Source organism: Falco peregrinus, chromosome 10 (genome assembly GCF_023634155.1).
Source record: "Falco peregrinus isolate bFalPer1 chromosome 10, bFalPer1.pri, whole genome shotgun sequence".
Taxonomy (NCBI): domain Eukaryota; kingdom Metazoa; phylum Chordata; class Aves; order Falconiformes; family Falconidae; genus Falco; species Falco peregrinus.
The window spans coordinates 16198230-16224701 of NC_073730.1; the positions used below are offsets into that span (position 1 = coordinate 16198230).

Below are 26472 nucleotides of genomic sequence, written 5' to 3' on the forward strand. Positions count from 1 at the left end.
AAGCTTCAGCAACCAGCTGTAGGTATCTTCTTTTGCCATAATTATTTCAACTGATTTCAAAATATAGTCTAGAATTTATTGCATATTTCACCTTTACAAATAGTTGCAAAAATCTTTCTATACATCCATTATAGATAAATAAATTAATCATGAAACAAAACAGTATCTATACATTCTCTTCATATTCTAAAATAGCTTCTTTAAAATGTCATTTAGATAGATTGCAATAGTCTTTTTTTACTAGATTTGCACAAAACCCAGCTAAGTCCCACTGAACATCTTGTGAAAAAGAAAACACAGGAAGTCCAAAATGTAGCTGATTTTTCTCCCTGGCTCTGAAAATAGGAAGGAAGCTAGCATTCTGAGGACTAGCTGTCACTTCATGTATTTACAAAGTGTATTAAAAATTATTCAGAGAATGCTGACATAAAATGCTAGGTAAAAGATCCTTTAGTATCATAAGGACTTGTTATATGAAAACAGGCCAAATATCACATATATAGGATCTTCTGAACCTTATTTACTAGTATGCAATTTACTAATGAAGAAGACTAAAAAACCCAAACAAAAACCCCAGCAACACTGGATGTTACATCCATAAATAATACAAATACTTCTTACTTCAGATTCTTTTGGCAAATTAGGGGTTAGACCCAAATCAGGTATTTGAGTATTGCCCATTTCTTTATTCCAAGAATCATTCATGTTCTTTGGTAGTGTTATTTGTTACACAGCAGCTGCCTCCAGGCAGCACACTCTCTTCAAGTCAAACAAGCCAGATCATGCAACTGTCTTCAGGCCAGCTGGCCATGCTGGCTGAACTGAGCTCTCTAGTAGTTAGTTGGTATGTCCTTGTTCCAATGTACTTATGTCTTGCAGAATGCTGCTGCTAAATTTGGAGCTGCTTTTCAGCACAGACTTCTCAGTATCTGATCCATCCATCTAAATAGACTAGTACAGGAAAATCTAAGTCAGTCAGATTTCAGTGAACTGTAGGGGTTTTTGACTACCAGCTGTGCAACGAAGCCTTTTTTTTTTTTTTTAAAGGTTCTTCTGAGTTGAGAATTCTTGAATTTAAGGAAGTGTAGCTTTTGAGTGCATACAGTTTCCCTCAGCAGTGGAGATTAAACATGCACCAAAATCCTTTAAATTAATTTGCTTATTTGGCAGGAGGCTTATGAGCTTTTTCTTCTTGAAGTTCCGTGCAATATTCAAATTATACCTTTTTTCTTACAACAAAAAGGGAATAATTGGCATTCGAAGACTTGGGTAATCCTTGAATTCTCGCAGGTAAGTGCAGTGTTTATCCTTTGCCCAGATTGTCATCTGAATGAAGCAAAGCAAAGTGAACAGCCCCACTGGAAGGAAGGGAGAAAACCCAAAGTTTCATTATCGTATTAAACCCACATTCTTGTTACTGACATCACTTCAGGGTGAAGTACCAAAATATTACTCACCTGGAACACACTGAGTCATGATAGTGAAACTGATCCACGTCCCCACCTGTTTTGGCCAAGGAAATTTAAAATATTTCTGGTGACAGCATTTGCATTTATGTCTCTATTGATCAAAAACAACCTTGTCCTAGTACAGGTAAATAAAAAAGCCAAGGTCAGCCAGATCAATTTCTATTTGTTAATAACCTTTAGCCAAAAAGGTGAATAGTGCCTTATTATCACAAACAAAACCTTTGTGTTTGCTTCCATAGCTATTATTAACGTGACAAAAATTTAAGCACTACAAGTGTCTTATCTGTTTCTCTGTCTAATTTGTCTTTGTTCACACCTCCTTCTGTCAGTGCTAGGAATGGTAACTTTCTATAGCCTGAGGCCAGATGCTGTTCTCATTAACATCTGTTAAACTCCATTGAAGTTAAAACCTGATGCTGTCCTCCTGTGCAAAAGTGCATGTTACACAGAGTTGCACTGGTTTTAACTGCTTTTAAACTGAGTTGGGAGTTTGGCTCCTGGTTAAGGAATATGAACTGATAAACTCATTCAAGCTTCTAAAGCAATCACCACCAACACAAGTGAATGTATAACTTAAGAAAATGGGGAAGAAGACCCAGGCACATCTTCCCTACCACAACATCTTCTATTTATCTGTTTCCCCATTTTCTCTACCACAGTATCTCTTATTTGTCTGCCCACTGTCTTCCCGTGTACTGTGATATTCCTGGGCTCTTTTACAATATAAATCCACCAGATGCCCCCATCCCCTCATTGCAATGCTGTTCCTGTTCTGCAGAATTTGCACTGCTTTAATGTGTATCTGCCTTGTCTAGCAGCCACACTGACGTGTAGGCCCAGGGTCAGGGCTGTCTGTTTAAGGTTAGTCCCATAAGTATTGCCTCAGGGAAGGAGAGGAAGAACAGACAAGTTCCTGTCTGCAATCTGATTTCATGGGATTTAGGGGAGGAGGGGATATGTATTGAGCTGAACTGTTTCAGAGGTTTCTTCCATATTTAGCATTCTAAAATAAATGAAAATATATTCAGTAAAACTAAAATCTGAACATCTTGTTTGAAAATACATACCTCATATGTATAGTTAGGGCAAGATACAAAGAAAAACAGCCATGTGAAAGGATTCTTTGTTGGATATGGGATCTTACGGGTTTTGGATCCTATAGATTAGAAAACAAATCACAAAATGTTCATACTCCTAAATATATTGTTTCCTATAAAGACAACCCAACTCTGCCTACTCCTGTGTCTCATCACTGTGAGAGGGACAAGCAGAATGTGGGAAAACAGCATGTCCTCTGGACCCACAAGGAGGAGTAGGATAACTGTGAGGAAATGTTCTGGGCATTAGGAAGACATCTACATATGCCTTTGATCACAGTCATTCCTGTAAGAAGAGGTACCTCAGGTTTTAGATTTAGAAGTTAAAGGTTTTCTCAGATTGCCACAGAATGGAATTTTAGCAGTCATAGTTGACAGCTATAAGATCTTTGGCTTATGCCCAAAGAACCCTGGCCTGCACAGAGATCTTGTGCCCCCTGTAGAAGCCAGTGAAATTACTTGCCTTGCTCCCCACAGCATAGCTTATACTAGCAGTCTCCTTTTGCACTACCAGTGTTAACTAATATACCAGCTCCCCCCAACATAACCTGGCCCTAACCAATAAAAATGACAGTAAGATAAGAAGTGCTGTTTAACAGTCTGGTGTTGGATTCCTTGCACTGTCCGATCTCCCCTAGAATCCAATCTCCACAGCGCTGAGCAATCTGCACCCCCACAGCAGTCAGCTGGCGGGTATCACCACCCTCCAGGAGCAGGTCTTTTGTGAGGCAGAGTAACTGCAGAAGTACTGAATGGCTGTACGACAGTGAAAAGTAATAATGCAATTTTTACCATTTCTCCGGAGGTCACTGAGTGCAACGTGAATGGAAAAATTTCCAGCTTCACACAGCTGCAAGAAAACAGCATGATGGTGTTAAAAATGTGCTTCTCTTCTATTTACCTTTTGTTATTTCCTTTTGTTATTATCTGGGGTACTTAAAAATAAAGGGGGGGGGGGGGGGAGGAAAGATTCTATTATAAAATAATAAATATCCTTAACTAAGGTTGCTGTCTGACAGGAGAACTGAATGTCTTTGTTCAAACATGAGTCCATATTATACTCATATATTTACAATATTTGCCAGCAAATGTGGACTCTGTGTCCAAAAGATCAAATTTTCTACTTATATAATCCCTGTGAGGTCTAAAGGCAATTAAACCAAAGGGGATAAAAGTAAACCCAGGAGGTACTTGTTTTATCTTTTGGTTAGTCTTACGTTTTCTAAAGCACAAAAAAAATTATTTGGATAGTTTTGGTTTCTCAAAAGCTATTAAAATCCCAAGGAAGATACAGGTTGGACTCCAAGTAAGTTTTCTCTAGAGTTTAATTGACATGAATCATAACCCAGGTTTCTCCATTGGTTTTAAATAATGTTTCCCCAATCAATTATGCAGAAAGTGTAGTGAAATTGCCTATTTATATGGTTATGGATAGCCTCCAGCGTCTGCAAAGCATAACTATTAAAGCAAATGACTGGTGGTCAGAGCTCCTGAGTTTTATTCCTAGCTCTGTGTTTTCAGTTATGTAGTCTCTCTATAAAAAGGGAATAGATTATGAACTCACAGAATTTTCATACTAGAGAGCTGCTTTGAGATCCTGCAGTCATTGACAAGTAGTTGCTCAAAGCAAATGGACAGCTGATGCCCTAAACAAGTTATGCATACATGAGAGAAATGGGTAGATCTTTGTTGGCTACACTAATGTTGCTTCCACGTGTATGAAATGTTCCTAGGAACTGTGAGAATGAACAGACAGTGACTTAAGAGTTTTGCTTTATAAGGAAAGCTGTAAAAAGTTTCTGAAGCCCAGTAAAATGAACCTTTATCCCTGGAAATTATCAGCAATATACTTTCTTATTGCTTTCTTGTTTTATTTTTCTGAGTTTTATGATCTGTTGTGATTCTTAACAGACAGTTCACAAAAAAAAACCATTGGCTTTTAAACAGTGTGACAAACTGGTAGTTTCAGGATTCTTTTAAAGATTATGAGACATCACCCCAGCATATATCCCATATATCCCAGTCTTGGAATGGATACAGAATCGAAATCTTTCCTTGCGTACAGAATCACATTAAAAACTGACAGATTTATCTGTTCTGCATGCAAGTGGTCAGCTTTAGTAATATGTCCCAAGTGTTGACTTTCCAAGTATCTGCTAATCCTACTCACTCCTCCATTTATACAATGTAAGAAATAAAGCAACATGTTTTAGTGTTTTATAAAAAGAGCAATGAACCTACCAGAAACATGATCACAGCAAAATTAATCTGCTTTTTCCCATAAGCTATAAAAATAAAAGTTTACATGTGATTAGTACTAATATACAAACACATAAGTACTTAAATCATACTGAGGGTTGTTTTGCTACTTACAGGGAGGAGTGTAAAGAGGATGATTGATGTAATAAGCAAGCCAAGCTGCAAATCCCCAGTAATATAAGCAGTTCTGAAAAACATGGAATTTTTCTCTGTTTTAGTACAATCCTTTGGGCCAGTACTCACTGCAAGGACCACTGATAACAATTAATTGGGCTGATCCTTCAGGTTGCTGATAATACAACAAAGAATGACATCCTAAGTGTGGGAAGGTGGGAGCAGACAGCAGGAAATAACAGGAAGGAAGTAGTGCTCACTGAGCAAGATTTCCTCTCAAGTATCTTGGAGCTGTTAGGTTTATAAACTGTTTTAGAACATATGATCGTATTATTGGAAACAAATTTATCTTGAGAAGCAAGTAAATGGCCAAAGAATAAATGCCATACAGACTGTACGTGAGGGAGTGACTTGTTTTGCTGACCCCTGAGACTTTGTAGAACCAGATTTAGGCACTGCGCTCTTTTCCCCGCTTATTACTTTGTACTGCCCAATCTCTTGCCTTTCCTTTTCTCCTTCACCCCATGAGTTTTCTTTTTTTCCCATGCTTTAACTTTTCCTGTTTAAAGGCACCATGCCTGACACTTTCCTCTGCCCTTTCACTGTGATATCTTCAGTTTGTACCTTTTGCTGCTGCCCTTGGCTTTCTGCGATCCAGCTTCCGCTCTCTGAATTCTGGTAACACAGCTGTCACTAATGGCTATACTGACTCATTCCTGACGAATCTCAGAGCTTGTTCGCAGGCTTCGTCCATGAAAAAATCCTACTTACAATGACAGTCTCTACCTCTTGTTTCATTTTCCTGGCCCTGCCTCTTTGCAGTTTTTCTTCAGACACTCACTGCTGTTGTAGTATCTTGGTGACAGGTAATCTTGCCCCTTCTTATACATCTGTAGGTAGGAGGGAGGCCCTTTCTTGGCCCATTCCTCTTCTTCCTCTATGCTTTCATCTCTAGGTGCCATTTCCTTGCAGACAGACTTTAACCCTTGTTGACAACTCATAAATTTGCCTCTCATCAGCTGAGATTTCTTCCTTTATCAAACCTAGTGCCTCAGTTGTTAACGTTTTAGGGCATGTTTGGTTATTACCTGGACTTCAGCGAGACCAAAACTGAGCTCTTTATCTTCCTTTCACCCCTTCTCCTGTTCTTTTCATTCCTCTTGTCTTTCCTTCCCTCCTCTTGCATAAAACACTGATCCTCTTACTTCTTCTGGTGATACTTTTTTTCTTGGCCTTCTAATAGGTTCATGTACCTTAGACATTTATAGGTCTTCCTGCTTTCTCCTTCACAGCTTTCCTTTCCTGCTCATGCAGCCAAAAGTTTTATTCAAGGCTGCATTCTTGCCTGTCCTGCCTGGTTTAACATTTTTTTTGTGGCTTTGAATTTTGCAACCTTTTCCCCCTGTATGTATCAGAACTGCATTTCTAGCAACAATACCCTGAAAAAGTGATTACCTTAGCATCTGCAACCCCCACTAGCTGACTGCAGTGTCTAATGGTGCATTTTTCTTAAAATGGTGGTGAGGGGTAAGCCCCCCGATCTGCTCCAAACAGTTGTGTCAAACATTCTGTTGCATTTCCCCTTTCTTTTCAGAATTAATTGAACCACTGAAGTGCCCAGCGAGCTTAGGCAAAATGGACACCTTTTGGGGTATGCCATAATACAGGCCCATACTATGTCCTTGCTCTGAGATTATGTATTAGTAGATAACTGATGAGAAAAAGCAAATTATTAATGAATAATTACAGATCAGGTGGGACAAAATAGTAAAGAGATTAAGTAACTTCCCTGTGATGACTTCCCTTTTTCCCTGGAAAAGAAGCAGAGCCAGAAGAATGACTCCAGTGAGGAGCAATCTAGTTAGTGTCCTGTCCATAAACTACTGCTTCCTCCCTAACACTAGCTTCTTCCACCATCACCTATTTACTAACTGCTGTACAAACTTAGGTGGAAACAGGTTCTTGTAATCTTGGAATGGCATCTTATGAAAAACCTTTCCCTAACTTTGGGGCTTGGCACAGGACGGATCATTTGGCAATGGATTTCAGTAAAGTAAAATTAAATAAATAAATAATCATGGCTTAGCTCCCAGCAATACATGCTGTAATTAAACTGAACAAGTACTATTCATCCAAAGAATATGATTTACTGCAAGAGTATTCCTTAGTTATAAGAAAAGGAGCTTTAAGATGAGTGGAGTCTGGCACTGCTAAGGTCCTTAGCAGTAACATTGCAAATGCCTGGCTGCCACTAGAAGCCTTATGGCTCATACAAAAGCTTTCAGTGCAGTTCAGATAGGAACAGCAGAGTACAGGCAGACTTCATAAACTCACTCGAAAGGAAAAAATTGTTTCTGTGAATATTTAATATTCCAGGTGAATAATAAAGCCTTACAACAAACTCTCAGAAAAAGATTTTGTGGATCAAGTTCAGATATTGCAGGGACCCCATGAATAAATTTTTTGTAACTTTACAAAGTTATGGCTAGGATTTTTGTCTTCTCTTCTCCTGTTGATGATCCCTATAAAGATCAAAATTATTTCCTAATGCCTTGCCCGTGTTTGTTCATGACAAGCATGTACCCTTCTGTTTGTCTTGTTATATTGTCTCCTGGTTTAAATAGTATTTCTTTAGGTCTAGTGTTTTCTTTCCTCCTCTTTCCTCCAGATGTTTTTACACAAAGCGACAATATCCCTTCTTTTTACCCATGAAAATGTTCAGTAAGAACAGTCATAAGACCAATCTTTAAGGAATTCCACTGGTACCTCTCTATTCTTACAGGTCTGACGGATCCTTTTCTGGCACAACCACGGTCATCTTTTCTTTAGTTAGTTCCTTCACCACCACACAATTTTTGTATTAAACCCTATGTTATTCACCCTGAGCCAGCTGTTTACTAAGTCCAGATAAATCAGGCATTCTACCTTTCCATTGCCTAGAAAAATCACATATCTTAGAAAGAATTATACTATGTTAGTATATAGCATGAACCACGTTTGGTGAAGCCCTGCTGCGGTTTACAGTATCATTTACTCCTATTTCCATCTGGTTAAAAAAGGATGAAAATCACAAACCTTGTTAATTCCTGTCTTAGATCTCTGCTTGTTGAGACTGAAGTGTCTCTTCTTAAAGGTAGCACTCCACTGTACTTAGGAAATAAGCTATCTATATCTGCTGCCTTACTTAAAGTAAGCAGCTTTGTCTACCATCTGTATGTAAGAGAAAAAAGGGAAGAGGATCTGATATTTTTCTCACTGGCACAATTTTGGAGTAGCACCACCAAAGCCAATGAAATCATAAAAGCAAATCAAACCCAAGCACTGCTAAGAAGGAAGAAGAACTGTGATCAACTTTACAGATGAAAGCAAGTACCACCAACCTGAGAAGGCAGAAAAGTAGAAGTGATCAGAATGACTGGTACAAGTGTCAATTTTAGCAACAACAGTTTGTATGGTCTGAAAGGAACGAGTAGTTGTCAGAGACAGCAGTGAGAAAATGAAGATTTATCACACGGTACAGATGCTTTTTCAAGGTGAAGTTGCTCACTTATCTGCTGTTTAGCATGCATTAGCTACTGTTGTGCCAAGAACAAATCTTTGAGATCTGCTAGCCTTTTAACCACGCCTGCACTCTTCTGCTGCAGAAAACACAGTAAAATTGCTGGGGAGGATTCTTTCTGAGGGCCACTGCTCAGCTACGGACCCTCCTTCCATTTAGGAAGCATGAAGCTCTCACCAGAACTATCAGAGCTGCTGCACAGCTGTAAGTATTTAGCTGCAAGGCAGAGCTTCAGGTGCTGAGTGTCACTGCCACAGTGCAAATTCCAAGGGTCTGTCTAAATCCCAAAAGTTAAATACCCAAACGCTGATACTATATGCTTTCCCAGTTGTAGATTATAATCTTCTGTCTTCCTGAGTATAAAGTGTATTTTTGAATACTAGTGTGTACTTTGTTGCAAACATTTGTAAAATAACTACCGCCCATGCATAACCATGCAGTCCACTGTACTACTTTGCAGACATCTGGGAAATAGCAGGTCTGCATCTCAAAAGCTGCCCTATGCCACAGCAGCCGTGGTAACCTTAGGGAGTGCTCCGGTGGGAGAAGAAAATGCAGAACAACCCAGCTGCTTTGTGCTGGATCAAAGTAAATTAACGGTTGCTTAACAGCAAAGAGAGTGTTAGGGGCAAAGAAGATGTACAGTGATTGTTAAAAAACAGGTAGACTTAAAAAAAAAAAAAAAAAAAAAAAAAGAGGCAACCCTCTCAACATTGTGCCTGCCTGTACTACCATAAAAGTTACCAGTGTTACTAAAACCTTCACACCAAGCTGAGTGAAAAGGAAGGGTATGCTGGAGGTTAAAAATACTAAAAAAGCAATGAGACTACTGTAACATGAGGGTTATACAACTGTGACGTTAAGAACTCTTTTGAAAGAACTACAGCTTTTATGGGTGAGATTTGCTGTGCATTACTACAAAAGCCACACCAAAAAAATCTGTGCTGTGGAGGCAGAGCATAGGTTGGCTAGGCTGGATTTGTAAGGGGGACTATGGATAGATTCTGACACAATTTACCTTCACAATATTCCTCAGTGGCATAGTCCCATGGGAGAACCGATGAACAAATACTGTTTCAATCAACCTTTTGATGTAGTGGAAAGAATGGCAGATACATGCCAAGCTAGAAACAGCAAGACAAAAGCATTTAAGAGTGCTTAAAAAAACAAGTGTGGCAAGACATTTGGAATAAGACTACAATGCTAACAAGAAATACTGCTCAAGCCTGCAAACGGACTTACTTAACTACTGGATGCGGACTTGATGTAAACCTCTCATCCAGCCCATAGACAAAAGGCATGCGGAAATAAAACAGAAAATAGATGAACAATGGACCTGTATATTCTATCAAAAATACCTGCAAAAAGAGAGAAAATAATTAGACAGCTGAATTAGATGATGGTTTTGCTTTGGTTTCTTTGTGATAACTAATGCAGTGGGATAAACACCTCCGCTGACCCAGGATGGCATTTAGAGAGGCAGGGAGGAAATAGCAGGTTTGGGCTTGGGCTGTGAAACTGGTAGACATGCAGTAAATGTTTTGCAATGCATTTGCCTCAGTTGCATACAAACAGCCATCGCCAGTGCAGCTGAAACAGTACGGGTATGAAAAGATAATAATGGCAGCCCAGAGATCATGATAAATACACATGCATGTTACATTTACGCAGCTCTCACCCTCCTCTTGCCCTCAACAACTGTCGCTTTATTTTGGGTTAAAATGAAATTTGGTGAAGAATTTATCTTGAAAAAGAGCAGCTTTTTTTCTTATGAATGAGTTGTTTAAATTGGAAACACAGCTTGTAAGTGTTCACAGGTGACCCCATCTGTGTGAACAGTCAGGCAAGGCAGATATCCCCAGAAAACAATCAATTCATTCTATGTTCAAACAATCTTTAATTTGAACACAAAGGAAAAAAAAAAGAAAAAAAGAGACAGGAAACCAACGAAGCTATTATCTAACTTGATTTCATTTCAGATAGGTGTGCATTTCTTAGGAACATCACTTTAAATTGAAGTTTACTTTGGACCAAACACTAACAGTTGAATTTTCCACACTTCCGTAAGTGAGGAAGGTAGGACCATATCTCATTCATAGAGAAAGAAGGGAAATTGATTGTACTGTCAAAAAAAAACCCAACAAAAAACTCCCAAAGAACAACCAAAAAAAAAAATAATCCCCAACCACTGTTCTCTAATGTGTTTAGAGTTATTTGGACGCTCAGAGAAGTTGTGCTGTAACAATCAGCATTTTCTCTGGCAAAGATTGGATTTGACTGTAGATGAGAAGTTTGTCTTTTTTTATTTGATAATACTAAAGTATTTCTTGGCTTACATTTGAATGAAGTAGCTTTGGAGGGCAGGGAGAGCAGAATGTGTAGGAAAGATTATGGAATGGCAGAACTCTGGTTTACTCTGCACCGTGATATTTTGGTATATATTAATGCATGTGTGACTTGGAGTATACACCGCCATTAGTTTTCCCCTGTCTTGCTGGGTTTTTTGATTGTGTGATAGCTGCCTGATTTATCAGCATTGCGTCCAAACTAATGATGCAAAGATTCAGTCTTGCAGAACATTTGACTTTTTTTAATCTCCTATGAATGTTGCCTTTGCTATTTGTCATGTACACAAGATATTATTAATGTGGGCACATAATTCCTTTTGTGCTGTGCTGTTTCATTAGAACTATTTTAATATGTGCATCGTGGACCTTCTGGAGAACTGGAAGGGTATTGGTCACCTCACTGCATAAACAGCAGTGCTGTGTTGCCTGCCAGCTGAGTTATGACAGAATTTGCATTTGAGCTAAGACAGTAAATATGCAAGGTCTTTGTGATGGCTACTAATATTGCAGAAATTATCAGCTGTAATTAGCCTGCCGCTAGCACCCTGGGATGCAGCCACATGCAGACCACTAGCTGATCTTACTTTTGTGTGGTTTCCTGCTAGAGTCACTCCAATTACTGACATGTGAAGTCGCTCATGTGCCCCTTTGCAGGACAAACTCATAGAGGTATAATCCTGGTCCTTGTCAGGAGGGTTATGCAGGCCCTGTGAAGCAGAGCCCCAAAGGCATTTAGCCACCTAGTTCCTAGTGATTTTGCAGTAGACAACTAGATTAATTTGAGAACTTGCACCTTAGTTCAGTAGAGCCAACCCACCCTGCAGCAAGTTTTCCACTGCTGCTCTCCCAGGGAACTAGGCCTTCAGAATATCCTGTTACTGCTTTCCCTGATTACATGAACTGAAGCAATGAGGATTCATTGCCTGCACCCACTGTCAGAGCAGGCATCATGCAGTAATATTGGAGAGAGACAAAATGTGATGTAAGGATTAATTATGGAAAAATAGCCATTAAAATGGCTCAGACTTGAAGCATAGCTCACCGTAGTCCATCCTATCTGTGGCCCTAAATCTTTAAAGTATAAGGTAGCAGTTGTGCCAACAGGGAGGTGCTGCAGGATTTCCTCATCCCTCAGGGACTTTCCTTCTGAGAAGGAAAGAGGTAATTACATTTCAGTGAAATTCAAGTCAACTTTGGTAGCATACTAGCTTTATATTGTGCTTTAACCAATCTGTGAGACTCTTTGACGTGACATGGGTTTATTGGAACCTCAGTAAACTGAGAATGTTTATACTTAATTTTGATGTGTCCCTGTAGTCACATATAAGCCTGGATCCTCTATTCACACTAAGACAGGAGAATTTTCAGCCCTGTGTGCCTGCCGAGTCTAGTAGACTTGCTCCATCACTGCTACAGCAGAATTTGCTGGTGGGTCACTGCCCTTTAACAGAGTTCACTGACCTCCTAGTCAGCTGCACCTCCATCTCTCTCATCTGTCCTCATTGCTCATCGTCAGACAAACAGAAGCTAGAATAAGCTGAGATTGGAAGGCCCCCCTACAGAGGTTTTCATTGCCTCCTTTTTTCCCAGCCAAGCAGCTAGGAGGTTATTCCACAGGACTTGGACTAGTACTCAAGGGTTTAATGCCTAGATCTGGGGGAATCTCCAGAAGGCCAGCATTTTCTCATGGCAAGCCTCACAACCTAAGTCCATGGAGGAATCTGACAAGGTAGATCTTTGAAGAAGGAAATACGATGTTCATACGCCTGTTTTCCACGGAAAGATTCCACACAATGAAGTAATCGTCACCAGCATGCTTCTAAGGGACATTTAAATAAACTTATGCTTAATGAAAGCAAAAGAAGAAAGTGCTACACTTTATACTGAATGCAAAGATCAATTAACACAATTTGGCAATTAGACTTTCTTTTGCGCACCCAGGACATGTACTAAGAGGCTTCTAGTAGCAATACCTTCAACTGCATTAATGAAGTCAGCCAGCTGGCATCAGCTTTGTCAGCAAATCCCACATCCACAGCAATGTGTTTTGCATTAGCTTACCTCAAAAGAACTTTAATTCCTGCTTGAGAGCAGTGGATTATGTGAATTGATAGCTCTAACTCATAGCCCTTTTTAGTGCTCCCAGCTGAGCATCACTGTGGCGATCATTTCACTGCAGCTAAGGGAAATTAGTATCTATATTCTGTGCTGCCTGTCTTGAAAGCACAAGTGCTCAGTAGTTAGAAAGTGCACTGGAACAATGTGCAGACTCCTGAGTTAATTACCAAGCACCAGGCACATGGGTGGAACTCCGTTCAGTACTTTCAAAGAATTAAATTTGTTCTGGATTCTCTTCAGCCTTCATAGTGCTAATTAATGTAGCTGGAAACTCATTCTTAAGAGCTAACACCCATGCAGAGTACACCTTTTATGCCAGGCCCCTGCTCAGAGCTTTGTTACTCGAGTCCTCACAAGTACTTACTTGGATCAAGTTTTAGCGACTGCCTTGCTGGATACCACCGAGGATCTGTAAGATCATACAGAATTGTGTGATATATACAATGTTTGTTTCACATCATCCACCATTACAGTGAATGCAACACAACAAGATAAGATTTAGTTAAAGATTTTTAGGAATATTTATTCAACATGAATATCTGTAAGAAATTATGCAGCAGACAAAACACAAAGGTGTATCTGGGTAGTATAAAAAATTATACTGAAATCTCACTGGTTTTCGCATTCAGCTGCAGGTTACTTAGCATTATGTGTGTACATCACGTGTTTCAAATTATGTAATTCTCTCCTATTTATATACTGGATATGCTGATGTGACGTGAACTGCGGCAAAAGTTATACTCACAGAATTTATGGAACATCAATCTGATCTCCCTAATTGTGGCATTTGGTTCCACCTAGGCAACAAAAAATATTGCATATGTAAGATGCATATTTTGAAAGGCACCTAGTTAAGACTATTCCAAGTAGAAATGTGACTCAAACAATGTAACACTGTAACTTTCTTACAGATGGCTAGGATTGGTATGGGTGACTCGCATCATTTCTTACAGGAAAAAGGACAATTTGTGACATCTATTTCAGAGGCAGCCTCTCTAGCAGTGATCAAAAGTTACTACAACAGCAGCAACAGTTTGATGGCTTATGAGTGAGTAAGACATGACTGGCAACATCTTAGTGAAGGAACTGAAGCGTGCTCTTTGCCCAAAAGCTCCTTCTGGGAAAGGGTTGAAGTACTCTAGTCAGTACGAAGTGTGCATCATCATTGCCCCTTCAATGGCCGAAGATGGGCCATCAGGAGATGAAATAACCTTCATAAACACTAAGTTTACTTAAGCAAAGTTAGTAATTTTTAAACAGTCACCTAGCATTTTAAACAGATTTTTGTTTTACCTTATCTAGGAAGCATAGCTGTTTCTTTGTCTTCCAATCAAGGATTTCCACCTGATAGGGCACAAAATGATAATTACTAATTATTGGCTACATAATCTCTAAACTCTTAGTTGATTCCCAAATTCACAATCATTGTTCAGAGGCACCATTTTTCTCTGATCTGTGGACTGTGTGAAAAACAATTTTGATGTGCTCAAGAGACAGTGTTGCTCGTAGCCAGGTTCTCAAAGCACTCAAATTGCAAAACTAGTAATATTCTTGCCAAATAAATGATCTTCCTGCATATATTCAGAAGCAGAGGTAGCTAACATTGATTAAAACACATTGATCTTGGATATTTTCTTATGCTAGAGCAAGAGGAACAAATAAGGAATCGCTAAGGAACATAATTTTTATGATTCGTAAAACTAGACAGTTTGAGAAAAAAAAATTAAATGTGCATATGTATGCATGTAAGCAAATGTTCTGAGTACACACAGCTTGAAGATTAATGTGCATTGTTCCCAGAATATTTTAATTATAAAGAGAGTGGAAAACATAGGCAACATAATGAGCAAACGCAGCTAAAGATCTGGATTTCACAAATCCTTAAAAGGTTGTTGTAGGAATATTCAGTTTCACTCTTGCACCTCAGATCACCTGTACTACTAACTACATATTAGCATTTTATATTCCAAGTAGCGGTTTAGCTACAGCTCTGAAAAGGAAAGAGCAGTTTATTTCCATGATCAAATGGCACTTTGGCAGATGGTTATGATTTTAACCAACAGACAAGCAGACAAGTCCCCAGAGGTTTCAAAGCCCAGTTGCAGCAGGCTAGCAAAACCTAAAATACAGTGATGGTGTTTTAATTTCATTTGTTCTCATCAAACACAGTAAAGGAACTTTGTGGTGTAGCTAAGAGTGAAAGTCCAAAGCTTATCTGTCACACTAAATGACATCATTACTTAGTAACAAACGAGTTAGTTGTTTTGTTTTTCTTAAATAAACATCTAGCATTAATTATGCTTGGTATTAACTGGCCAAGAGGATAGACTAACATTAGGCTTTAAATATGATTCCTTACTAAAAATAGGAGTCACAGTCCAGTATCTTTCTAATAGGGCTGCACTGAAGAGATCGCTTGGTTAGGGTATCTTATTTCCTTGTTTTATTTGTCCCAAATTGTTCTTTCTGTATTGGTGCAGCAATGGAGCACTTCAGCTCCAGCCAGAAGTATCAGATCTGATCTCCGCCAGGGGTACTATTGCAGTGATATTTACTGCTTGTGCATCGTAAGCTCTTATGTAGGACATCAAGGGAGGTAAGCACTTTTCCTCCTTTGTGATATCTAACAATGATTGGAATATTATATGCTTTCCCTTTATTTTTTTAATTTGAAATGACTCAAATACCAAGTTCTAGTGTCTCTGTGGGACATCTCCATGGGAAAGCAAATGAGTGGATTCCCTTCCCAGAGGGCTGTTCTTGAAATACAGCGTTCTGACTCTTGCCATCCACAGAACAAGTACTGTAGGGGCCGTAAACCATTTCTTGTCCTTTCTGATGCAAAGTTGCTATAAGGATTATTAAAAAATGAGCTGTATCTCAAAGCTTTTGCCTCAGTGAATACCACTGCCCTACAGACTACAGCAGTCCCCAGTCTCAGCAGTCTCCCTCCTGTTCCATACCCATTCCCAGCATACACAGTTTGGATCAGAACCCCCCGGGGGCTGTTTTAGTCTATGGCCTTCGGTGGCTGTATCAGAGGAATCTTCTCCAGGCCAATTACAGAGTGGTTTTGATTGCTTTCTGCCACCTGTGCTCTTTTAATTGAGTTATTCTTATTATGCACAAGGCCAGACTGAAAAATATAGAGCATTTTCTTTTGCTCTGTGGTTTTCAGGGGAGTGGCTGTACAAAAATGTAGGTACTTCTGTGGACCTTCGGAATCAGTGTGGAAAACAAACAAGATCTTCTGTACCATTGTTTGGTTCTATTCCAGTGTGTCTCTTTGAAGTGTCAAACTGACATACCTGCCTGTACTGGCCCATTTCTTTAAATACCTGAAGGGAACCTATAGACATGGTGGATCCAGAATCTTTTTGAAGGTGCACAGTGAAAATGGTGAGAGGCAATGGACATCAGTTGCAATATGGGAAAATCCAATCAGATACAAGGAAATTTTTTCACCATGAGCTTGCCCAAACAGTGGAACAACTTGCCTAAACAGGATGTGGAATCTCCATCCTTGGAGGTATTTAAAACTGGTCTGGGGAAGATCTAATGCCATTTGACCTAGTTGTATCTGCTTCAAACAGGAGCTGGACTACACAACTTCCAGAAGTCCCCTGCAACCTAAATTATTTAATGTTTCTTTTTTTTTTTTTGGACACCCATTCCTGAACTTCAAACATTTCTGTTACTTTCAGTTATTGTCAAGATCTAAGCAAATATCAAACATTCCTTCCCTTTTCAGAAAGATGGATGCAAGAACACAGCTTTAGATTCCACTCCAGTCTGTAGAAAGTTGTGTGACGACAGAGTGAAAACAAGGTGACCATTTCCTCTAATTATCACACCTCTTAGCTGTATCAGAACATTCCCCAGTGTTCAGATGATCCCTGCACCAGGGACAGAAAAGCCTGATCCAAGGCAAGAAATTTTATCTTTTCTGAACATAATGGCCAATCACATGAACCCACATAGCACTGAACACAGTGTTTCTTCAGGCGCAGCACCAAGTCAGTTAATGCATTGGTTGGCAACAGTTTTTAGATACCCAGCAATCTGTTCTTGGAACACTTTCTCATGGGTATCATCCCTTTCAAACATGAACTGTTCGGCTCAGAGAACTTTAATGTCTATGTGTTTTCAAAGCATTTAGCACAATAGGACACTGACTGTTGGCCTGCACTAGTGCAGTATGACTTACAGTCCAATTACTTGGTGAATTTTTAAAGGCATTTTAAATTATGGCTTCTCTAAAACTACTTTGAGTAGAACTTAATCAACAGGCAGATTTGTGAAAGACAGCCATGTTAAAACTCTTCTATAAGTGACTACAAATAAGTATCTTCAATTTTAGAAGACAAATTTGTGCTAGTGTGTAAGGATTAAAGATTGATAGTCTCTTTAAAAACAGAAAAATTCTTGATTATTATTGTTTAGAACAGGTCAAGGGCAAAGAATAAACAATCCATTACATAAGCAGAGAAAAATAAATCCAGCTGTTAAACTTTTGTTCAGAAAATAAAAGGGGGGAAAGTTTATTCATAAGGGGAAAACTGTTGAGCAAACAGCATTTAAAAAAACATTTTTAAGATGCAGTGTCCCTGCAACAGGATTACAAAAATATAGTGAATCAAATTCCCACAGTTTAAAGCTATATCAAGTGCTTCTTAAGGATCAACAGATCTTCAGAAATTATGTGATAACTATTATGGAAATACTGATAAAGTTATCATGTCTGCGCCTCTTGGAAGTTTTATTTGCAGCCATTTGTACTCAGCAGATTGAGTAAACTGTAGCTGAGTGAGATTTTGTGAGCACTGACATAACCATATATTGTATTGATTTATTTTGAAATAACTCAGTAAAAAGATTGCTTATTTTACAGTCTAGGAACCAACCAGCCTGGGAAAGAATAATGCAGACTGAATTCTCCCTGAACTATTTGTGTGCTTACATAAGTCAGGTTCCTTGAATTTAACACCAAAAAAAAAATCTAGTTCTAATTAAATCTTTCTAAATATTTTATTTTTTCTATGGAATTAGTCATTTTCTCTATCTCCTTAGAATTTTCTGGTAGACTATGCTGTTCCTGAAGGAAGTAAGCATGCCTTAGTGTGATCTCACACTAGGATGTACGAGAATAACTTTCTTGAAGTCAATAGAGTTAAGCCAAAAGAAAATGGCTGTAAGTGTACGTACACTGAAAACTGTGTTTGTGCTGCTGCTGCTACAACTGACTTTCAGTCTGAAACTTCCCTTGCACAGGAATGTACAAACTGTTGCAGAGGATGAGTATAAGGATCCATCTAGGATGGTATCTTCCTTTCTGATACAGCCAGCAGCAGGTGACTCAGAAAATGTAACAGAACAGGGCAAGAATGTAGTGGCTGGGGGAAGGGGAGGAGACAGACACAGAGATTGCAGTTTTCCTCTACCAGAAGTGCTGCCTTTGTGTGTAATAGCTTTTCATGGATATTCCCTCAATTTGTTTATCCACTTGCCTTTTAAACATGTGTAAACTTCTTGCATGCAGTGTCCTGAGGCACGGAGTTCCACAGCTTAGTCACATGCTGCATGAGGAATCCCCAAAACAGAACCAAGGCAAAAGTTTAACCACAAAGCAAAATTCCATCATCTTACCTGTGGAGTGCTGTACCTTAAACTGTAAGTAGTCCAACTAAATAAAGCCTTACCTCTTTGAAGCAGTTGGGTTATATTTCATGAGACTAGAACCTTATTGCCTTATTTCACTATGTATAAAGAGAAAAGATAGTTACACCCATCTCAAAAGGTTTTATACAATTAAATTTCACTTTTGTAGAATTTAGATGTCTAACATTTACAGGTTCACAAGATAAACACTAGGGACTTACTCCTCAGCTTCCCAAGTTCTGCTCCTATGCAAGCCCGTGAGCACCACTGTCTGAACTGTCCTGAAACTCATAGTACATTTTGATGTCTTCCACCTGTCTCAGATTTGTTAATTAGGCATGCTTGCATCTAAATCCTTGAGGACTTTGATCCAGTAACCATCTTTATCTGAAGGTCAGCACAGTGCACAGCATTTAGATTATTCCTGAATGAAACTATACTGTCAGCAAAGGAGATGATCTAGTTCTTCAGGCTTTATATGTAATGGTTAGACACACTGCCAGAAGTGGGAAAATTGCTTTAGATTGTCTTCTGCCATTCCCCACTCCTCCCACAGACAGTCTGGGCGACTTGGGCCACCAAGCAAGGAATAAAGAATGCAAGAGACACCCGAAAGTACAGGCAGGAGAGGACAGGAATGTATTCCAGTGAGAAGCGCAGCCTTCTACCAAAGAGAAATCCTGAATTCCTGTCTCTCTGGGCTGCTTCAAGCACTTCTCCCTTCCACTGTACTTCTGTCCAGCGTTTCCCTACAGCAGATGCCTTTTGGGATACTACATGGTAAAGGGACAGAGTTGAAGTCAGCTTGGATACCTTCACCAAATTTGTCATATCCACTCTTGGAGCTGGGTGCCTAACCTGAAGGCACAGCAAAACCCGAGTCCCTTTGTGGACCTGTGGCTGGTAACAGCTGTAGAGCACAAATGGTCATCCTTCAGAACGACAAACCTGTTTGTGCAATTGACAGGGGACGAAGTGAGCTGGCGTAAGGATGGTCAGGAAGGAAAGGAAAGGTTTGTTCCCATGGAGTTGGGAGCCGGTTTATTTTTCACAAAAGGAAGAGCTGTTAAGTGGTTTGTGCTTTCACAGCGACTTCTGGCTCTTGAAGGCCTATGAAAATTTTCCAGCTTTTACTAGCATGCATCTTCCAGGAGGATACACAAGATGGGAAAGGAACCTGCACAAGTTAATACTGCGCAGTGTGTATTTACTTACACTGGCTAACACAGAGCAGCACACTGCCAGTTTCCCAGGCATACTGAAGAGTCACACCATTCCCGGAGTATCACTGTCACTATGAAGTGGACTGGGGTGCCTCCATCTGAGAACCTAAGCCAGCTTTGACTCAACACTAAGAAGACATCCAGGTTTTTCAACACTCCGCTGCATAGCCTTTTCCACACACAAGAGAATATTCATTGCCTTCAGGCTTTAGTTTACGGTGATTATTTTCTACAATGGCAGTACTCAGGGAGAAGAGGTTTATAAATTCTTCGTGAAATCACAATAATTTCTTTGCATCAGCACTGTGATTTGCAATGCTGATCTTCAGTATCTACAGTTCCATTACTACTTCTCATGGATCATTTGGTGTATGGATGTCAAAATGTACATCCAGTGTATGTTTTTGACATGGAATCGAAAAGAATGAGAGAGATTTTTTCCTTTTTTTAACCTAGAGGTAGCAAGGATGAGTCTGCTTCTTTTGACAGAGCATAAAGACTGGAAGCCCTGGGAAGTCTGGATACCTTATGCTGACAGGTGAACGCACAAGATTTGCATTAATTTTTTAAAATATACTTCAAAAGACCATTTTTTTTCTTCAAACAAGACTTTTGATTTCAAACATAGCCTTCAAATTCTGAGTAGCTCCAGGTACTTCCTGCCAGGTAATATTTTACCATCATATTTTCCTATACAAAATTAAGTTTCTCTCTCAAGATCCATAGAGAAAAAGGACAAACTGCTGTCTTTTAAGTGAAGCAGCACGACTGAGTGTAGAAAGTGTTGGTAAGTGTGTGGAAAAGTGGCGAGGGGAGAGAAAGGGATAATGTTTTTCCCAATCACCTCATCTCTTCCTGTGACAATGATCTTATGTGTTACTTGTGAAAACAGAGCAGGTATCTTCAAATAGCAGGGCAATTTTCAGCAGTGTCCCCTTAAATGACCATTCGGATATCTCATATGTGGCCTTGTCTTGTTCAGGCAACTCTTGGAGGATACAGAAGCTTTAAATCCTCTGCAGTCCTGCTTTTGGCACTTGCTCTCAGTGCTCTTACTTGATGAGGCTTTAGACAGCATAGCTCTGAGTGGGAGAAACCTTTGTAACAGGAGCTGTGACATCTCAGCGATGCCAGCTAGGCAGCCGTCACCCCCACCCCCTCCCTTGCATTCAGAGCATTTTCATCACAGTCAGAAGGAGAAACTTTAAATGCCAGCAAAGGGGGGGGCTTTCAGACGGTACTGCATATGTTGGTTCAATCTATCCTCAGGGAGTGAAGACTCCAAAACGTTTTTGGTTATCACTGCTCACAAGAGGCACTTCCCATCCAAACCAGTTAAGGAAGCAAAAGGACAACTGTGGCTCTTATGACACAAATTTTCTACAGTATGAGTGTGTGTGTTCAAGTATCTTTCCTCTAGGAAGTCAGAACACTGTACTATTTTCTTTATATGAAATGCTTTTGAAGACCTAAACCTGTCAAGTAGAAAGAATTCATTAGCCTAACTAACTTCAGAGTGTGCTACTACAGACATTTACATCTGAGCACGTCACACAGGCATCCCTTGTACGGAAAGGAGAAAAGCAGGCACTTTTAGGATAAACTGTATCACAAGACCCGAAACATATCTAAAATAGGTCAGAAGACTTGTTTTTTAAACAGTTTGGAGAAATGAACACTCCTAGATAATATTATCTAGATTGAAATCTTTATCATAAATCTCTAAATTTTCAGAGGTGAACCAATGAAAATTATCAGGTGCAGAACTTTCAGGTCTGCATGTATTTCTTTAAACTGTAGTTGTCCTTGCTAAGCTTCTCCTGAGATATCACTGATAAAAAAGCTGAGGTGAAAGTAGAAATATACCAGTGCCTGATGTAAACAAGACCTATTCTAGCATTGTTACAGAATCAGAAATGTAGAGGCTGCCGTTCAGACATAGGTCTAGGAGTACAGGGACCTGACTTTGCATATCGGTTCTAATACAGGTATCTCATAAGCAGAGGGATATCACTCGGGCACTCTGGTGTTTTGGGGTTTTTTTGCTGTCCATCCATCCAGTCCAGCATACTTTGGCTTGATTAGGTGGTTGCTCTTAATTCTTGGTATGGTTTGAACACAGCCAGCTCAAAATAAGGAGCTAAAGGTACTTTCAAAGCTGAATCTGCCTTTCACTGGCTTCTTAACAGTCACTTTAATACAATGTTGCCTATTTTTTAAACGTTTGTCTTTAGCTGCACTCAGGAAGACTCTCATAATGAAAAGCAATGGAATTAACAGCCTCAGCACTCAGTCAGTCTGATGTTCTTGGCCATCGTTTTGTAGGTCTGTCCACCCAAGAGTAATTTTATTCATGCATAAGGGAGAGGATCTTCCTACATACTCAGGAACCTATAAAACTGACTGTGTACTTGGCATGATCAAATGCACAAACTCAACAAAACAGGAAGAAATATTCTACCAATGAAGCTCTGCTATACTTGTAATGGCCATATTCTAAAAAATTCAAACAGTGACAGCTCGGTGATTGTAAAGTGCTTCATGATTCTCATAAGGAAGCACCACAGAAGAGAAATAAACGGTAAATAGTTTAGAAATGTACAGAGAGAAGTACAAAACTGTACAATACCTCAATAAGGGAACACTCACGTTCATAACATCAATAGAGATTTCCCTCCCTCCTCAGGAAGCACTGGGAGAGGTGGGCACTTACCTTCTCTCTTTTGATAGCTCAGTTTTGAATGCAAGGTGGGGAAATGCAATTCAGAATACAAATTCAGTGAATTTATAACAGAAAGCAAATCAGTGGGGAAGAACAGTGCAGAAAGTGATATGCAACAGCACTGCTCGGTGCTACCTAGGCTGCCTTTGTCCGCATCCTACGTCCTGAGCCAGCTCAGACACACACTGGATGAGCTAGGCAAATGTGTTTCCACCCGTTGTCTGCTGTACAGGGAAAAGTACTAAAACATACAAGGCTGACACAGAAATTCACGAGGCATTCTGAGTTTGGATTAGTGTTGCTTAAACACAAGATCTTGATTTAGGACCCAAAAGACCTATATCTGCTGCTATTCTTCTGCCTAGCAAGATGCAGCAGGGCATTCCACTTTCCTGTGTTTCCCCATCTGCAAAATCAGGTAACAGTAACGATGTTCATGCTTTTGAGGTCTTCTAGTAGCAAGTGCTTTTCAGACGTTCAGTATGGCTAAGGCAGAAGACCAAACCTGCAGACCAGGCAATGACCAAATACATTCAGGAGGATAATACACGTGTCTGCTCCTGCATTTGGATCTCAGCAGAGTTTGGGACAGTAGTAGAAATGCAGGAGGCAGTGAAAAGCTTGGTTGTTTTTATTTAAAAATGGGTGTAAACACGGCGGAGAAGAAGGCACGGCACAGGTGCCTACATCACAGCCACAAGAGCTGGAGACAGCCTATTCTGCTGAATTTTGTGTGATGTGCAGAATGCTTTTATAGCTTTGAAAAGCGAGATCTGAAGTATTAGGTCATTGTAAGAAAGAGGAGCAGCCGCTTTTCAGATTTTTTTGGATTCTGTTAATGTTATAACAATTGTTTTGTATTTTGCATGGGGAGGGAGGAACTGTGTTCATTTTTTAAGCAAGTCGTGCTGGAGAAACTGAAGTGTAAGCCTGCAGAAACACGTTCAGGACTGCTGTCACTGAGCTCATACCGACCTGTTTTTGTAATACAAGCCACTCCGGAGAATTTTTGCATCAGCCCGCCTAACTAATTCTAGCAGAGTCGGCGTGGCCGTGTGTCTAAGTTGACGGGATACCTCACCCTTCGCTCTCCCCCGGTGCCTGTCACTTTGCACCCCGCGCACACCAGGAGCTGTTACCGAACCCCGGGCCGGCTGTCTCGTTCCCCACCCAGACTCGATCGCCCGGCCGGGCGGTGGGCGCTGCGCCGGGGGGCGCCGGGCTCGGCCAGCACCAACTCCCTCGCCGGCTCCGCGCCGCCCAGCCCAGCCCAGCCGGCCCGGGGGTGCTGCCGCCCGGGGCCACGCCGGCGCCGGCCCGGAGGGCTCAGCGAGACGGCTCTTGGCGACGTGCACAGCGACCGGCGACAGGGTCTCCCCAGAAGTTGGGGACAGAAGGTGCCGAGAACATTCCTCGCTCTCGCTCCTTCCTTGCGGCTGGGATGCACCGCCAGCCCCACGGCGGCAGGCGGGCCGCGGCGCTGCCCTCGGGAGATCCGCGGGAAGCCGCTGATCCGCCTCCGCAGACCGCCGACAGCCCGCCCGGAGCCTGGCACATCCCCCCCAGCCCGGCCTTTCCGGGGACCGCCGGGACGCGGGCAGGAGCAGCGTGCCCGGGGAAGGGAAAGACGGGGCGGGCGGGGGCCGCTCCCGCCCTCCCGCCCCGAGGAAGCCCCGGCTCCCTCCGCCCGGCTCCAGCGGCGGTCACTCGCCTCGGCGGACCCGCGAGCGGGTGGCTCCGGCTCCCCGGCGCTTCAATGCAGATGGAGGGGAACACAGAGGGGCGAGTCCGCGGGGCAGCCCCGTCCGCCGGCGGCAGGTCGCTGCGGGGCCCGGCCCGGTCTCGCCCCGCCCGCCCCCCGGCCCCGGCGCTGCCCCGCGGCGCCGCCCGCACCCACCTCGAAGAAGCCGGCCCTGCCGCCCATCCTGCGGCCGCCGCCGCCGCGCCGCCTCCCGCCGCGCCTTCCCCGGGCCCCGCGCTGCGGCCAATCAGGCGGCGCCCGGACCCCCCGCCCCGCCCGGGGCCGCGGCCGCTGCCCCAGCCGCTCCCGCGCCGCGCCGGCAGCGCTGCCCCGGGCGGGCTGCAGCAGTGCGGGGCCCCCGCACGGCCAAGTTCTGCGGCTCCCGCCGTGCCCCGACTGGCAGGGAGGAGCTGCAGCCACCGGCCGCCTGGAGCCACGATCCGGCGGCGTTCCTTTCAAAACGGTGATTGATTTTGCTTTGAACGGTACGGAATGACTGCAGGAAATCAGGCGCATTTCACGGTTCCTGCGGATCCGAAGTAGCTTCAGGAGACAACCTGCAAAAATACAGCTGACCACGAGGTAGAAAACACCCTCCTTTCTTGCGCTGATAGTGTGCCTTACATTTCAGGGGGGACTGGACTGGCAACAGAACTCGGCTGAGATCCCTTCTGCCCCTGAGACGTGCTCCTGCCACTGCTCAGGATTAAACACGTGGCATAAAGCAGTACAGAGACTTGACACTGGTTTTCCAGTCTTTGTTGCACGATACCCTTTTCCCAGAGCTAAGGTAATTAAATATCAGAGATTCTACAATGCTATAAAGGAACACTGCTTTTTCACTGCCATGAATTTCCATGAGACAGAAAGGTTTATGCTACGTGCTGCTTGAAAACCTTCTGCAGTCCCTAAATTTAACCTGCTTCTATATAATTATAACCATCAAAGCTACTTAAAGGAAATATCAAAGAATAAATTTCACCAAAAGGCCTCTGCTGGAAAGCCAGAAGACCCAGCAGGACAGAATTCACTACTAGTGTAAACGTGGGCAAATCTGTAAAGGCGTATAGAGATGCATGCTCCTTCCCCAGCTGATCACGAGTCTGGACCGTTAACCTTTGGGCCAGGTTAGGCCTTCTGGATTTTTATGTTAAAAACACACCCAAAATTACCGCTTCTCCAAATCAGCTGACATTTCTTTCAGTGTATTTCCATTCCAGATGTCCTGTATTCATACAATGAGGAAAACATTTCAAATACATGAAAGTAATCAGAACATAAGTGTAAAGAACATTTAAACTAACTTTCTGTACCAGAAAGCCATCAAGCCATGCTTCAGACTGACAGAAGTTATGCAAATGGGTTCTCTGTATTAGCACAACATGCAGCCTGGGGAAGGAAAATCTGTTAAGAAATGCAATTCAAGTTCCTGTGCTGACAGCAAAATTACAATTTGTGGGTTACTGTTCCCTTTAATTGTAGTTTGGGGGGTGGGGTGGTGGTGGGGATGACACATACCGCTCCCCCTTGAATCTCCAGTACAGGAGGACTTCAGCCATTTGAAGTGTGGCTTTCCCGAAGCCACCTGGTCTTACAAAAATGCACACCCGCCGCAATCCTTCACACTTCACCTGGCGTGTCAGCTGGTGCAAATCCGGAGCTACACCCTGACGCTGTTCCATCACCGTGTAAACACAAGCAAACGAAACAGGTGTGTGGTTTCCTTCGGGGCCTCTTACCTCAGTGCCCGTCAACTACTGCCTGCTACTGAAACGCATCGCCACCGCAGCTCGGATGGGCGCGTTAATGTCACCGAGCCTGCGGAGCCGCTCTGCCGGGCCCGTCTGCGCGGCGCCTGCACGGGGCCCACGCGTGACCCCGCTACCCGGCCCAGCCGCGCCTCGGGGCGGGTCTCCCCCGCCGGGGCCGGCGCGGAGGGTGTCACCGAACCGCGGGGGTGTCACCGCCCGCCACAGCCACGTGCTGCCCGGCGCGGCGCGGGACCGGCGGGGACCCTTCCCCCCCGCCAGAGCGCCCCGCAGGCCGCAGCTCGGCCGCCGCCGTCGCCGTCGCCTTCCCGGGGCGCGACCCGCCGCCACCCCGCTCGCGCCGCGGCCGCCCCAGGGCCCCGCCCCCGCAAGGCCCCGCCCCCCGCCCCGCCCCG

At 42.3% G+C, this 26472-nt stretch overlaps 1 protein-coding gene across 3 annotated transcripts; it reads right to left on the reverse strand.

Annotated features, from left to right (window-relative positions):
- Positions 1-26: 26 nt before the first annotated feature.
- Positions 27-26422, reverse strand: TECR (trans-2,3-enoyl-CoA reductase). Of its 3 annotated transcripts, XM_055815555.1 has the most exons (15): positions 25827-25845; positions 25613-25697; positions 24465-25533; positions 14258-14308; positions 13710-13761; positions 13329-13373; positions 11889-11992; positions 9741-9856; positions 9517-9622; positions 4940-5012; positions 4808-4851; positions 3359-3416; positions 2537-2625; positions 1458-1503; positions 27-1358 (listed from the first exon to the last, which is right to left on the reverse strand). In XM_055815555.1, exons 3-15 carry the CDS (start codon positions 24822-24824, stop codon positions 1231-1233), a joined length of 1272 nt encoding a protein of 423 aa, XP_055671530.1. In that variant the 5' UTR covers positions 24825-25533; positions 25613-25697; positions 25827-25845; the 3' UTR covers positions 27-1230. The 3 variants fall into 3 exon arrangements, with proteins under 3 accessions (XP_055671530.1, XP_027642338.1, XP_055671529.1); XM_027786537.2 differs by lacking the exon at positions 24465-25533 and having other exon boundaries at positions 25827-26422; XM_055815554.1 differs by having other exon boundaries at positions 24465-25967.
- Positions 26423-26472: the final 50 nt, after the last annotated feature.

What these genes read in the sequence shown, in the direction of transcription:
- TECR (XM_055815554.1), bottom strand. Translation starts at nt 24,824, where the DNA reads ATGCGCCTGATTTCCTGCAGTCATTCCGTACCGTTCAAAGCAAAATCA. An exon ending in GTCGCTAAAACTTGATCCAA is followed by an intron (nt 11,993 to 13,328) that starts GTAAGTACTTGT and finishes TTTCCTTCTCAG; the next exon opens with AAGGAAAGTCCCTGAGGGAT. An exon ending in CATGACTCAGTGTGTTCCAG is followed by an intron (nt 1,359 to 1,457) that starts GTGAGTAATATT and finishes CCTTCCTTCCAG; the next exon opens with TGGGGCTGTTCACTTTGCTT.